This window comes from Equus caballus, chromosome 27, assembly GCF_041296265.1.
Source record: "Equus caballus isolate H_3958 breed thoroughbred chromosome 27, TB-T2T, whole genome shotgun sequence".
Taxonomy (NCBI): Eukaryota; Metazoa; Chordata; class Mammalia; order Perissodactyla; family Equidae; genus Equus; species Equus caballus.
In genome coordinates, this window is record NC_091710.1 from 38,425,091 (window position 1) to 38,441,060 (window position 15,970).

The 15,970-nt window shown below is 40.5% G+C and overlaps 1 protein-coding gene across 24 annotated transcripts in view; it reads right to left on the reverse strand.

Annotated features, from left to right (window-relative positions):
• MTUS1 (microtubule associated scaffold protein 1) overlaps positions 1 to 15,970 on the reverse strand; it is a 141,897-nt gene that overhangs the window by 19,694 nt on the left and 106,233 nt on the right. For 23 of the 24 annotated variants that reach the window (XM_070252883.1, XM_070252885.1, XM_023630956.2 and 20 more), the window contains 2 exons: positions 14,456 to 14,670; positions 6,663 to 6,729 (listed from right to left, as the gene is read on the reverse strand). In XM_070252883.1, the coding sequence (XP_070108984.1) occupies positions 6,663 to 6,729; positions 14,456 to 14,670 (282 nt within the window). Of the gene's footprint in view, positions 1 to 6,662; positions 6,730 to 7,732; positions 8,098 to 14,455; positions 14,671 to 15,970 lie in introns of those variants that run through there. The other variant, XM_023630959.2, reaches the window with a different exon arrangement.

Genomic DNA, 15,970 nt, shown 5'->3' on the forward strand with positions numbered 1-15,970 from the left:
ACAGAAGAACCCGGCCTTGTGCTTATAGATACAGCCAAAGCCTAAATCTACGACAGACAGACATGGATAGGAAAACAAAGAGCTAAGTTTGGGGTGGTATCAACTGCAACTTCAATTGACTCAGAAGGAGAAAGAATTGTGTTCTTGGGGCTGGCCCGGTGGCACAGCGGTTAAGTGCGCATATTCTGCTTCTCGGTGGCCCGGTGTTCGCCAGTTCAGATCCCGGGTGTGGGCATGGCACCGCTTGGCACGCCATGCTGTGGTAGGCGTCCCACATATAAAGTAGAGGAAGATGGGCATGGATGTTAGCTCAGGGCCAATCTTCCTCAGCAAATAGAGGAGGATTAGCAGCAGTTAGCTCAGGGCTAATCTTCCTCAGGAAAAAAAAAAAAAAAGAATTGTGTTCTGGTATATGGTTGGTTTTCATTATATTAATAGATAGATTTTTCATTAAAGCCCACTTCAAAAATCACTTCTGGGATTCTGCATCTCAAGAGTCACTTAACTGTACAGAGTTTTAAAATTACTTTAAATACACAGCCTTGTTAAACCACAACTATAGGCAAAACTAGAGAAAGAGGGAACGAATCCCACAAGGGGTGAGGTCCTCAAGTTCCCAGACACCAGTTTAGTGTTGATTAGACATAGTGTACAATGCTTTTGGCAGAGCCAAGTCACTTTCCCCTAGCAGATAATAACAAGACATATTTTAATCTAACAATACTTCTTGAGCTCTTGACTCGAATAAACAGATTCCAAAAGTAGTTATCAATGCAAACCACTGTTTATCTCAAATGATTTTCCAACCTTTCAAATAGTTTCATCATGCTTCCCCTGCTGTGATTAACAGGAGTTGGTGGTCTAGCCATCCTGGGTTCTTATCCAGTGTTCTGCTTTCTTGCTGTTTGACCTTAGAAAGTTACTTAATATCAGCCTAAAATTTTTTTTAATAAAACGCAAACCAGTAGACTTAGAGCTGAACATTGCTGTTAAGAGTAGGCACTTAATAAATATTAAATATTTATTAATAAATACTCATACCCATCTCCTAATTTTTACACACAGAGGGCAAAATCAGCTAGCCTTTTAGATAATTATTATCATTCCTAGAATTTTTAGTGAATTAATGGTTAAAATCCCATCTGTGTCATGAAATAGAAACAATCGGGACAAATGTATAAAATGATGCGAGTTGGCTATTAAATTTTGATGGCTAAAAAATAATTTCGAAATACAAACTATCTTTCCATCATTAATTAAGAGGAAAAAATGTGATCCCGATGATTAACATTAATAAAAAATAGGAACCCCAAAAGATCATCATTATGGCCCTCTATTACGCCAGTTTGGATCCAACACGGCTCTAGAAAAAATCAGAACGACACATGTATGAATGTTTGCTGAGGAATGGAACTGTAATCTATTTCAAGGGCTAACACTTTCAAAATGATCTGATTAATTGGGATTTTCAGACATAATATAAAATGTTTCTAAGAGAATGAGAGCTCACCTTACTTTATTATTATTCATTCCCACATGTTCTTTTAAAACAGTTTATAGGAAAATATTTGTGCACAAAAATGATTATTAGCATATTATAAGGATAAAAGTGACTTTCCCTAGAGACCGTCCTCATTCAATCATCGAATTACTAAGCACCAGGCACAATGTGTTAGTTGGTAGAGCTACAGAGATGAAGGAGGAACTGGCCTTGTCCTTGAAGCACTCACACGTCTGGACTGTGAGAAGAGCTCTATGAACAGGTAACTACAAGAACAAAGACCTAGAGAAGCGCATAGTAGAAGGTGCAATTAACTGGCTTGAAAGATTCGGGCAAAACTCAACCAATGACAAGATATTTTAGCTAGGACTTAAAAAATCAGTAAATGAGAAGGAGCTTGCAAGGCAAAAAATAGAAAGATAGTGGAGAGAGGAGAGCACGTTCCAGGCAGAGAGGACGATGTGTGTCAAAGAGGTGCCAAAGAGGTACGAAGGCACCCGTGGCTGGGACCAGGAGAGGGGGAAGAAGGTGCGAAGCAAGGTGACTGGGTCCACACATCGTGAAGGGGGACTGGAAGGGTATGGTCAAGTCATACATGGTGGCTTTAGTATGTTTGGACTCTTCCCCAAAGTCAAAATGGAGTCGTTTATGTTTGTTAAAAATGTCCAGTAGAGGATACATGTGAGATTTATTATAAGTACCATCCTGATAGCATGTGGAGAGGAGAGAAGTGGGCTTCGAGGCAAGGTGACCTGTTGGGTGGCCATCGGAATGTATTCTAGGTAAGAAACGATGGAGCTTAAATTAGAAGAGCAGCAGCCAGAATGCTGAGGAGGGACGGAGCTGAGCGATGTTTAGAGCGCAGACTGGTATGCACGTGCAGGATGGAGGAAAAGGAGTGCGACCTCAGTCGTTAGCTTGGGTGCTAAGTGAAGCTGAGGAACAGACTTTGAGGAAGAGGTGTGACTGAGGAGACGCTGCAGAGGGTTCAGGAGGCAAGGGGCCCGGAGTCAGGAAGGGCTGATTACCCTGGACTGGCTCACCTGGAGGCAGTTCCTCACCAGGGAAACTGCATCTGCAGCTTGGGAAGGAGAGGACTAGAAAAACAAACCTGGAGTCATCACCCTACAGGCTGTAGCTGCAGCCATGGGGATGGATGGGAAGACAGCTGACAATGAAACCCTCACCATTCTACAACACTATTTAAGGGGTAGGTGAAATTATGCTACATCCACTCAACAGACTTGCCCATAGTCATTAAACAGGACCAGAATGAAGATTATGAAGCAATATAGAAAAATGCTTGACATAAGCTTACAAGATCAGAGTATGCACAAAATAACACGGGTGAATCTCAAAAACATTATGCTGTGTGAAAGAAGCCAGACACAAAAAGGACATACTGTATGCTTCCATTTATATGAAATTCTAGAATAGACAAAACTAACCCATGGTGATAAAAATCAGATCACCGTTTGCTTCGAGGGCAAGAGGGGTGTACTGGAAAGGGGCTTGAGGGTATTTTCTGGGATGACAGAAATCTTTTATACCCTGATAAAATCGTAGGTTACATGAGCATATGTGTTTGTCAAAACCGATGGAACAATAAGCATTCTACTGTATGTAAATTATAATTAAATTATACCTTAAAATAACGAAAGTACAAAGTTGTATATACCATGTAAACAAAGACAAGGGTATGGCAAAAAAATAAATTATACCAGTGTCATGGAGCTATGGGCTATTTTCCTCTCACTTCACAATTTTTATTAATTTTCACACATTGTGCTTAAAGAAACTTTAAAACTCCAAATACCCATAAATATTTATCAATCATCCATGAAAATGGGAAGCATATTATATATATATATACTTTTTGCACAGGAAGCAGGAAAGAACCTTTGCAGTTAAGGATTTACTATCTGAAGACAACAGGAAAATACAAGATATAATAAACACACGAATGTGAGTATGAAGGACTCACTGGAGCGAGGGAAGCCTCACGGTTTTGCTCTGAGGACACTGAGAGGGGGTTTTTGAGAGCTGTTGCAGAAGCAAATGATAAATCATTCCACAAAGGGGGTGTGGCTCAGATGGCAGGGACACGCAGGCCGAGCACTGGAGGCAAGTTGGGATAACTGGGCCGTAGAGGACACTTGTCAGCAAAAGTGAGATGTCAATGGGAAAGTCAGTCAGTGGAGGGCACAGTGGGAGGCAGCTGGATTCAGGTCAATAGCGCAGACTCTACTTGGGTTTTAGTGCTCCTGAGTTTATGTGTTGTCCGTTGTTCTTTGCAGTTATTAGTAGTTTGGGAGTCTTGCCTCAAATTTCATAGAGAAGGTAAAGAAAAATTACCCAGTGGGAGAGTGACACTAATGATCCCCCATATTTCAGAGGAGAAAGGTGGACACTTAGACGATGGTGCTGGTGGCAGCTCTCTCTTCTTGAGTTGCCTGTGATGGACCAGGTACTATGCTACTGCTTCATGTATATTACCATGTTGTTCAAGTTCCACAAGAGTTCAGCAAAATACATATTAACTTCATATCACCAGTGAGGAAATGTACTCTGAGAGAGTTAGGTAACTTCTAACTAGGAGCAGATGGACAAAAACCTAGACTATGGGACTCCAAAACCCAAGCCCTTCCGCCCTATCAGGAGGGGATCCATCACGTCTTGCTTCCATTTGAGTCTGAAGAGAAAAACAGCCTGCCACGAGGGGTTTCTAATAATATTTAGTCTAATTACAATTCCTTTCTGCAGTATAGTCTATGCCCTTCTAAAATAGCAGATGTGGTTACCACACAGCTGTAAACTGCACAGATCTTAATGCTATTTACTAGTTCTCAACACCTGGTGCTGGACGCTTTACAACACCTTACCTCATGTGACACCTCATGTTACCTCAAGTAATCCTACTACACAGCTGCAAACTGTACACATCTTAATACTACTTAATAGTAGTCAACACTTGGTGCCAGATGCTTTACGACGCCTTACCTCATGTAATCCTCATGACCACCCTTGCGGCAGACAGTTATCACTGCCATTTTACAGAGAATGAAATTGGGACAGAAGACACGAAATGTGGCCTGCCCTAGGTCACCCAGCTGCCAAAGATTTGAATCTGGATGGTATGACAACACAGTCTAACCACTTTGCACCACTGCCTCAAATTTCAAAACCGAGTTTTAAACTTTGCTTTGTAAACTAACTTTTTTTCCATCTTAGCTCATGTTACAAACAATCAAACTGGCAGCTTCAAGAGCATTTTTCCTGGACAGTTTCATAGAAGAACTATTTAAAGCCTTCTCTTCTTTCCCCTCGCAGAACCAAAACCCTTCCCAAAAAGCTTCACGCTCTTACTTGAGCAATTCTACCCCATTCAACAGCAATAATGACACATTCTTTACAGATCTAACCTTGGGTGACTGAATGATAATGGACAGGCCAACAGTGTAAGTAAAAGCAAACCAGGGCACACTCTCCTTATCTCCAATGGAAAGGTGAGAGTGAATACAAACTGTTAACGGCTATTTCCTGTCAGGCTGTGTGACTAACTGGAGGTGCTGAGTACCTGGGTCCCAACTTAAATCACTTAATTGTGCCATCGACTAAAAGGTAAACAGAGGAACCCCATTCCAGCAAGTGAATGAGACCAGTGTTCCATCAGCGTTTCTGCCTTGTCTTGGGAGAGGCTGAAACGTGAGCCACCGCAAGGCTCATCTCCACTTCCACTGGGTTATAATGAACTCTGAAACACACAAAGACCTCTTTCCTGATCATCTAACTCTACGTCCATTCCATTATTTAAGGCACAGACAAAAGCCAATTAAAGGTGGTCATTTGGGTAATCAAAAGGGCAGTAGTCAAGTTCAGTAACATGGCAGGAAGCCTTAAAAGTCTCTGAGAGCTGGGCTGTTTCTCAGCTGTGGTTTCCTTCAACTGTTTCCTTAAAACTCTCAAGTCTTTGGGGTCCTGAAGTTCCATCTGCCTTAAAATTACTTTTCTATAAGGAGTTCTTCATTGCCATAGCCTACAATAAGGTCAGGAGAAAACGATGCCCAGCTAGGTATTAAGAATCTGGATGTCAGCCAGGAGTTGGGTGCTGCCTCCCTTTGGGAGGTGAAAACGGAAGAGTAATGCAGAGAGAAGTCCCTGCCATTTGATCTTTGCCCTGGGGAAAAAAACTTAAGAGTGTTCAAGTCCTGCAAATTATACGGACAATGTTTAAAGTCTGGTCTCATCCAAAGAAAAATATGAGTAGATTCTCCTAGAACTAGAGAGACCCAATTTTTGTCTCTGGCTGTTGCCTTTGTGTTATTTATACACATCCCTACACACACTTTAAGTGCAGACTCTCAGCATACGTGGAAAACTGCAGAGGGCAGGGAATTCAGCCTCTCAATGCGCAACTCCGGACCTGCCTGCAGTTGAGCAGGAGGCTGATTGCCCACAGCAGATGGGGGGAGCCCAATGCAGTCAGTTCACTCCAACACCGTAGGTGAGGCAGGCAGAGCAGTGCTGTCTCTGTTGCACGAACCCTGAGGACTCTTCCAGGAGAGACAAGAACCAAATAGAGTTCGGCCTGGGAACAGCAGCACTGGGTGGGGAGTGCTACAGACATCAGAGGCACATGGCTTCCTGGGCAACTGGGTCCTTATTCACCGTCAGCCCCAAACTATAAGATTAGCACAGAATGTGCCTTCTTCAGACAGGGTACCCCTATACACAGCATCCTTCTAACTTCATACTCACTGCCCCAATCCACCCCAAAGAAGTATAACGTACTTCCTGTTATCAGAGAGGGCAATTTCTCACCACTCTTTAATATGAAAAGTGGTTCAGAAAACAATATGATGGAATTATTTAACAGGAATCCACATCATTACAAAAATCACTCTGGCCCTTTCTTCAGGAAGAGAAATGTTCTGGTCAACAGAAGCTCTGTTAGGCTTAGTCAGATCAGTGCCAGGAATTCTGTGAACTTGAGGTCAAGCTGCCAAGATTCAAAAGAAAGGTCGATAGTAAGTGTTTGCACAGATACCAGCATGGGGCAGGGAACAACTGCCAGCATGCAACTCCAGCCACAATGCAGAGAGGAAAACCAAATTTTCCAATTCTCCCCTTGTCCCATAAAACTTAAAAAAAAAGCTCTTACCTAGCTCTCCCCGGAGGTTAACAAGTTCTTGAGACAGGGTTTTGTGCTGTTTCAGTGCTTCCTCCCGCTGCGGAAAACACACATCAAGTTACTAATGTTTTTAAGAGGGTCCCTTTCAATAACGCACACATTCGTTATCAGCAAGAACAGGAGCCTCAGAATCAATTGAGACGACAAGATATGAATCATTTAGGCTAACAGTTTGTGTTGTTAAAAAAACACAGATGTCCCTTAGTTGTCAGGGAAATTCATGTTTTTCTCAGGTCCTCGTGAAACTCTCGTTTGAGGCACTGAATGGCCCATTTAAAAATATTTACTTTGAGCCAGGTTTCATTGCTGATCCGCGGAACCTTTCAGCTAATGCATAGTGTACTTAAGACGTAATGCATTCTCCTCCTCCAAGGGCAATAAAGGTCTACTCAGTTTAAGATAAATATTTAATGTCCTGAACATATGCACTTATATGTACTTTGTCCTATAATTGCAAATAAAAAAGTTTACTTCCAAGGCCAATCCTTTACTTCTAAAACGAAGACACAAAGTTACAAAGTGACAGTGAAAAAAACAATCTTTAAAGACAAAATTAATTTCACTTAGCTACACATTCTTTTTTAAGGACTATTATATTTTGGATCAGCTATGATTCTAAGTAGATGTTTGAGAAATGAACCAAAGCAAACCAGGCAGCTGTTTCAGTATTAAAAAAGCAATTATCCATCTTGCAAAAAAAAGAGAAATTTCCAAGTTACCAGCAACTCATAGCAATCACACATATCCACACACGTACACGAGCACAGTAATTAGATACAGCGTCTTAAAAGGCAGATTCCTTACCACCAGGGTGTAAGTAAGGAAAACGCAGAATTCAAAGCTCTCTGAAAATGCCCTCACTAGGATCAGCCAAGGGGAGCTCCCGCCGCATCTTGGTCACGGTATTGCAGAGATCACGGGACCAGCCTTTGCAGGCAAGAGTTGCTTGTCATTCAAAGCATTTCCCTCTCATTCCAGACAACCTCTGCCTTAGTCCCTGACATTCTTCCAGAAAAGCACTATAAACAAATACTAATTACCCTTGTTGCTGCACATGGAGAATAGAGGCACATTTTGCTGCTGGAGCAGCCCATTTTCCAGCTTCTGTCTCCAACACCCCCCACCCCCGCACCGTCCAAGGAGTGCACAGGTGGCCACGCCACCCACCAGTCAGGTCTGTCTACATTCAAAGCTCTATCAGGAGGCGTGCCATTGGTCCTCGTGAGCCTTACTTCACGTCCTGCAGGTTCCCGTCTGCTCAGCTGCCTCTCTCACAGAAGCTGAGGCTGCAGCTTCTGCCTCTGGCACCGGCAGCCTGCGATTACTTAAAGCCACAGCCCTTCATTTATGAAAAACGAGAGCCAGACATTAGACTGATCGATGGCCACTTACTTAAATATCTGCTAGTACAGTGGAAAGAAAAACTGACCTTCTCTGTGTGGATGGATAATGGAGCTATTTTTAGGTTTGTGAGCCTTTTTATTCCCTTCTCTAATTGAGGTCATTAAATTATCACACTTACTAATAGAAAAGGGAAACCTGTCCTCCAAAACCTGTATACTAAATGAGCTTATGAACTAGGTGAAGAACGATGAAAGTGTGTGTGCTGGGACTTAGAATTTAAAATGACATTACAAAACGAATGGTGTTTCCCGCAGAATTTAATTTGAATGCTTAGAACATGGTCCCCTGGTGTTTTAAGAAAAAGTATGACATGCTGATTGAGTTGGAGATTGGATATATTTTATAACTTTTACCTTTTACTTTGTAGCATTCTCTTACTAAAGAGCTAAGGAAGTTAATGACCCACTGGGTCATATGGAGAGTTAGCAGGGGCTAGAACTTAAGAAACACTTTCTCATTGAGTATATTTTGGCCTTAATGATATTCTAAAGGCTTGCTTTTCAAAAGGCAGTATTAAGCTGTCCTAAAATCACAAATTGATGAGTCCAGGTTTTTTAAAATGAACTTATAATGGGTTTTCTAATGTAGAACTTAAAGTTTGAGAAAAATCAACCTGGATAAAATTGGAAGAAAGTCAAATAAAAATACATACGATATATACTTCTTAAGTCATAAACTTAAATCTTAATTTTGTTTGCTCAGTAATCTAGTTCAAGTAAAAGTGACAAGAAAACCAGAAGACAGCTTTACTCGATGCCCACAAGCTATCCTGTGACACATCAGTGAGCCTGCTTCAAGTTCACTCTTTCCGAGAGCAGCTAAACTGCTAATAGAGGGAAAAGCTGGCAAGAAGTTGTCACTTTCCAAATTTCCATAAATTAAGTTGGTATATAATTTTCCAGAAATTAAGTTGGTATATAATTTCCAGGAGTAATTTTGAGAAAACTTTTATGTCCTATCACAAATATATCCCAGATGATCTTTCTGCTTATCAAAGGGATTTTGGGAACAAGGAATTTCAGGACCTATGTGGACATTTCTCCCAACTCTACTGCACTCAACCTCCCTGTCCTCAGGGTCCAGAAGCCATGGACGTCTTCCAAGCTCTGTCAATCCCAGTAACAGTGACGGGAATACCACGAGGTCACCTTTGACTCTTCTTTGTCTAAATGGATTATGCCAAAGTCAGTCAGTTCTTCCTTCCTAAAGGGTCTTGAATCCATCTCAATTTTTCTACTAGTGCTACCCCCACCCTGGTCCTGATCCTCACTTATCCATTCCTGGACTATGGAAAGCATCTCTCCACATTACCTTGCAGAGGGCTGCTAGATTATTACTCCATATTCTTTGTACCTATAAATGCCCTTGCTCAAAAAGTCTTCTACTGGGGCAGGCCCGGTGGCGTAGTGGTTGAGTTCACGAGCTCTGCTTTGGCAGCCCAGGGTTCATGGGTTTGGATCCCAGCTGTGGACCTGTATACCCACCACTCATCCAGCTATGCTTTTGTGGCATCCCACATACAAAATAGGGGAAGATTGGTACAAATGTCAGCTCAGGGATAATCTTCCTCAAGCAAAAAGAGGAAGATTGGCAACAGACGTTAGCTCAGGGCCAATCTTCCTCAACAAACAAACAAAACTCTTCCACTCAGTGCATAAAAAAATAAACTTCACCCTCCTTCCATGAACCTCAATCATCCAGCTCCTGTTTAGACTCCTAACTCCTTTTCTGTCCAAGTCATTTTCATCACGCAAGTCCACCTCTATACTCTGGAATGTCTGGTTTTCTTTACCTGACCCATTACATTAACCTTCAGGGAATGCTAAATGTCAATCATAGACACCATCCCCATCCCCCAAATGCCAGATAGGACATTTATCCTTTTGAATTGGTTAGCAGGTTATTACTCAGTACCAATTAATGAAGCACCATTCGAGATGCTGGGAAAAACATGGAAGAAATTTAAGACATGGTTCTTGCCTTCAAGAAACTTGGGATCTAGAAAGAACTAAAACATCCAAGCCCAATTCTTTGGTCATCACTCAAAGCAGATGACCTCACCTGAGGGGAAGCAGTACAGGATAATGGAAAAACCAAGGTCTTCAAAATACCATCCTCTGTGAAACGCCAACCAGTGCCCATACCATAATAGACACACACTAAGTGTTAGTTTCTATTCAACTCTCCCTGGTAGCTAGCCCTTTAAGATACTTACCCTTTATTTGTAGATGATAAAATGCATTTTGTCACATAGATACTGATTGCCTATTTCTTTTTATTTAGCTGTTCGTTTATCAGTGTTTCCATCTTAGATGATAAACTCTTTATAGTACAGATAAATTTATTTAATCCTCCTTGTATTGTAACACGTAGAATTCCACATAATGTGAAAAAAGAGGGAGGTGGGAATGTGGATAGAGAAAAGCCTTTATACTCATGCATTAAATATATGACGTGCTCCAAGAAAAAAATGGATTCGCCATAATTTAATTAGGAGTCCCTGGGATGCGGGCACTTAGGCTCTGGCTGTCATCCCATCAGTGGCCTGAATTTGCTAGCTACTGAAGAGCATCAACAGCACAGGGGATTTTGCAGACAACAGCCACGTCAGATACGTGCTCTCTTTGACCTCCCCATGACCTACACAATGAATCATGTCCACTTTTTTGTTCTGAGACATTTTTACTTATAGTAGCCTGCTAGTGTCATTCAAAATTCACTCTGTTTAGGTGCTACTTTAGGTTAGATTCTGCTTACAAAAACAGAACTGGAGGCACACTGAATACATAGAGGTTGGCAGGGGTTGGGGGTGGCCTTGGTCCCGTTCAGGTTTACCTAGAAACTCACTCATAGCCTTTTTATGAGGAGTTCACAGACTCCTTCACTTTGGCTGTCTGTACAGAATATTGTACAACTATGCAAGGATAAACCAAGAGTTGGAACAAACTAAAACTAACAGTAGAGAGATAGAAAGTGTGGTATTAGTTTCTAGATTCATGAGACATTTATTAGAACTTCTGCTATGTGACAAATTATGTCTGCCGCTAAAGTGGGAAAGTTGTAGTGATTAAATAGACTTGCAAGAAAAAGATAGGTGATAAACTCAGGATTCCCTATAATCAACCATTTTTACCCATAATCTAATGCTCTGAAACCATTTAGAAAAAGTTAGCAATAACAAGATATATATGTATATATAGATCAATCTACATATCTATCACTCAATCACTTCTGTAATGGGTATGAGAGAACCAAAGGGTTAAGAAAAAATTGTTTAAGAAATTGCTTAACTTTTCCCCTGGTTATGTCTTTCCTTTGCAACTGTTTTATAACCGTGCCCTGCACACATTAGGCAATCCGTAAACATTTGCTGATTGATTATAAAGAGCTGGAAAAGAGCAAAGGACATTTACATAAAGACTTTATATGTTCATCTTACATCTGGGATACCATCCTCTCTACATGGCCATTTGTTCACCCAGATAAACACTCTTAGTCTATTACGTATAAGGCACTGCCATAACTGCTGGGGCAGTTTCCTAAGAAAGAACTAGATAGTAGATCCTAGCGTCGGTGAGTTTTACTTAAAAAGCAAAAATAAGCACTAAATGGTTAACTGTATTATAAGGTAGAGAGTGACAGAGAAATATGTGCTCCTAGAATCCAGAGGATAGACAGAACATAGAGTTAAAAGGACCAGGAAAAGTCTTCATAGAAGAGGGAGTTTTTGAGCTGAATTTTGAGAAATTCTGTGGAATCACAATCACATGTGCATTTGGACCTAAATTAAGCGTAAGATGAAATTCACATACAGTAAAAGCATCCCTGAAACTCATCAGGAGTTTGCCCTGCTGTGGACTGATAAAGCACCTCTCAGTACATCCAACCCCATGAGATTTTTTCCTCTAGGGTTGAATCTACTCTTTCTCCAAGTGTGCACCTGATCAAGTGTTTGGCTTGTGTTTAGGGGTCAGGCTGTATGGGAAGACGGTATCTTTAAACATGAGGATCACGTGGAGTGTAGAATGTTCCTGCCATACGAGGTATTTAGGGACTGAGCACGCGGCTGAAGGAAGGACTCCTGTCTTTCATCTCACATCCACTCCCGGGCCTTTGCTCACTGAGGGGGCACGGAAGGCAGGACCGCCTGATCTATTCAATTCAGGTCTTTTACTTTTGGTTGGTTGTCTAACGAATCCATGTAAATGAAATGCAGGTAAGGATGTGATGCTACTATAAGAAAGACCTGAACACATGGGTCTTAGGGAGAAAGGCGGTAGCCTAGTAATGGGATTTGAACAAAGGATGAAAAAGTACAGGAAGTTTACAGGGGATTTTGAGTTCATACTGTCCTAGACCCGGGTTCAAGTCCTGGTCCTCCTCTTACTAGCTGTCTGTTGAGAGTCAAGTTACTGAACAGCTCTATGCCTCAATTTTCTTATTTGTAAATTCCAAATTGTGTTTTTGGATAAGATTTAATAAGCAAGAATGTCTGGTATTTATTATATATTCAACAAATGTTAAATTCCTTTCATTTCTCCTCTGCCTCCCTAATTATACAGCTAGAACATATAGGCAGTGAAGGTAAGGTTAAAAAGGGCTGTTGGTGTCAAACTAGAGTGTCTTATATTCCAAGTTATATACCAGAGTCATCCAAAAGAAATATAGTATGAACCATGTACATAATTTTAATTTCCTAGTAGCCACACTTTAAAAAGGTTTAAAAGATTAAATTTTAATATTTTATTTAACCCAGTATATCCAAAATATTATTTCAACACATAGACAATAGAAAAATCAACGAGATATTTTCCATCCTTTCTTTCATACTGTCTTCAAAATCCATGTGTATTTTACATTTACTGCCTATTTCAATTAAGCTCACCGCACTTCAAATGCTCAAGAGCTTCAACAGGCCGTTGGCTACACTGCTGGACAGACCAGCTGTGGACGATGGAGAACCAGTGAAGGTTTCAATCAGAGTGGAATGCTTTGGCAAGATGACTCTGCCAGCAGTGCTTGGATGGGTTACAGGGGAGACACCGCAAGCCTGAAGGTTGCCTACGAAGTTACCATCATCATCCAGTGGACAGTTATCCAGGGTCTGAACAAGGTTCGCATCGGCAGGAATGGAAAAGAGGGGACGAAGGGGAGAAACACTGTGGGTGAGAGTGCACAGGATGTGATGATGATCGAGTTCGTGGGGAGATAAGGGAGAGAAAAGGGTTGGACGTGGGGTTGTTAGGCTAGATGTAGTAAAACTAAACAGACAGACTAGTTGTTCCCTACATTTGATATTATGTGGCTTCCAATTTAGCTCACTTGGTTATATAAACCAACTCTCAAATTCCCTCCTTATGTATTCAAGAGAAACAAAAATACTGAATACCACTGTAATTTAAAAACTAGGTAAATGTCACCAAAAAAAATATATTTGGACAAAGCCGTAAAATGTTCATCAAATATCAGTCTAAACTGTCTACTAGAGCTTGGTAGCTCATCAAAGGCACAGACCAGTCTCATTTACCTCCAACTGTCCCACCCCAGACAGCAATCCCATCGTAGCAGCCTGTGCAGGAAATGAATATATAGGTTTTTCTACTGAATGGAACTACAGAATAAACAAATTGAACAGTTTTCTTCTTGAGATGTCACGTATGCCCATCTTTAAAACTCTGATTAAAAAATATCTAAAGAGCTAAGTTATAGTCTCACCCCATTGTTTCCCTGTAGGCAACTGTAGCTTCTGCTGCTATGCCAGTAGCATATGTTCACAGAAACTTGGTTTTCTCAATGAATTTTAACTAGTTCCTGAATGAACATCCTTGTAGAATATCAGGGAAGAGGTAGTAAGCAAAGAAAAACTGTTTTAAGTTTATTGTACCACAAACTCTTTCAGGAATGGATGGAACTTCTGGAAAGTCCCCAGACCAATACTAGGAGTTAGCTCAGAAACGTTCTTTGACCCATAAATATAATCAACCTCATTTGCCAAAGCATTAAACTAAGCGTGATATAGAAAGCTGCACATAGGTAGACAAAAATTAACTTAAAAATGTTAATGCTAATATAGTCTGGAGTCATATAGAAATAAAACAGGCAATTACTTTTTTGCTGTTGTTGGTCTAACGAAGATACTCTAGAGGCAAAAAAGGAAGTACTAAGAAACGTTTCAATGCCAAATTTCCAGAGAGTGACTCAGGTATCAAGTGAGTTGACAAAAGCATAATTGGATGAATTCTATCTGATTTTACCGATCATTAATGTAGAAATATTCACAAGAGCAGGAGCACTGCCCGCCGCCACTGCTCCCAGCCCCCACCTCAGTGAGAAGACTGTTCAGAAGGGCACATCCTCACCTCAGACAGTAGGTGCTGAATCACGACGGTTAATGCCTCCAACTTGGTATTACCGCAGGAAAGCAGCTGCTTGAGCCGCAGGATAAATCCACTTTGGTTTTCACATTTTGTTTTATACCGAGCCAGCTCAAGCGTTTTTTCAGAGGACAGTGCATCTGGAGACGTCTGTGTCTGGATACATAAACTTCTGGGACTCTTCTGCCTGCCCTTTTCAACTGCAAAAGCAATTAACATAGGTAGTAAGATATGCGATTTTAATTTTTATAATCATTACCATCTGGGTTCAAAAACCATTAGATGAGCCGCAGAAATGCATTTAAGTTCTGTTTACATAAGGAACGTATATGGATGAGAATGGGAATTCGTCAAATAGCCAGATGTTTGGAATTCATAAACACAGACAATGGCTTTAACTCTGACATTAAAAGATTTATGTGGGGCAGAGAATTATGAACATGAAACAAACAGATTTAGCAATCCAGAAACATGAAAATTCTGTGCAAAATAATGTTGATTCCATAGTTCCTAATTTTCTAGGTAAAATGGTACAGAAACCCCTCTGTGACGAGTACTCTGACTCTGTATTCTGATCACATATGCCGAAAGAAAAACACAAACGATTGGATTTTAAATGCCTTTCCCTCTTCCCATACCTTTTCTACAAACTTCCTGTCCTTTTCCTGCTGATGGCCTGGTCATTACAAAGATTTATACCGCAGACGAGGCATTTCCTAATCTCTAATAAATCATCATGTACATTGAAAATCTACTTACATTTGGGTCCTGATCTTGAAGTCCCTTGAGTATCAGACTCCTGACTATATTATTCTGTTTTCTAGCAAACACAAGCTTTGTTGTCTTCTCCCCCCTTCAAGTAGTAATAATGGCTTAAATATTTTTTTAAAGCCCATGCTAATACTCCAGATCCATCTAAGATGCCACGTTAAGTGATTGTTCACTTTCTGTGAATTACTCCACTTTATTTTAAATGAAAAACTGTTCAGCTTTGGAACCATTCCAAATGTCTCAGTCACTTTAAATATCAAACAGAAGTGGAAAAACAGGAAACAAGCTGCTTAGTTTCTGGAAATAAGTAGGCCAAAGAATCAAAACAAATCTAAACCTGAAAAAAAAAAAAAGACACAAGAAACTAAAAAAGTGACTGTTTCCTTATTCTCATACGCATTCTCTGTGGCATCCACATTCTGTGGTAACAAACAAACCTAAGACAATTTTATAAACAGCAATTATCTAATTTTTCAGGGGGAGGAAAACTACAGTGATTTTTTGAAGGAAAATAAAGAAACCTTAGTATTCATGTTCCAGGAACCAATGGTAAAAAACACTCAATATACTCTTTAAGTAAAAAAAAGGAAAAAAGGCTCTCATTTTCTGTGGTTGCTTTCCATGGTTAAACAACTCATATTTGTATTAATACTTGACAATCTCAGTTCTAGAATGACTGAAATATCTATTGTGTTTCAAAAATACTTAAAGAGAAGGGGAAAGTATTTG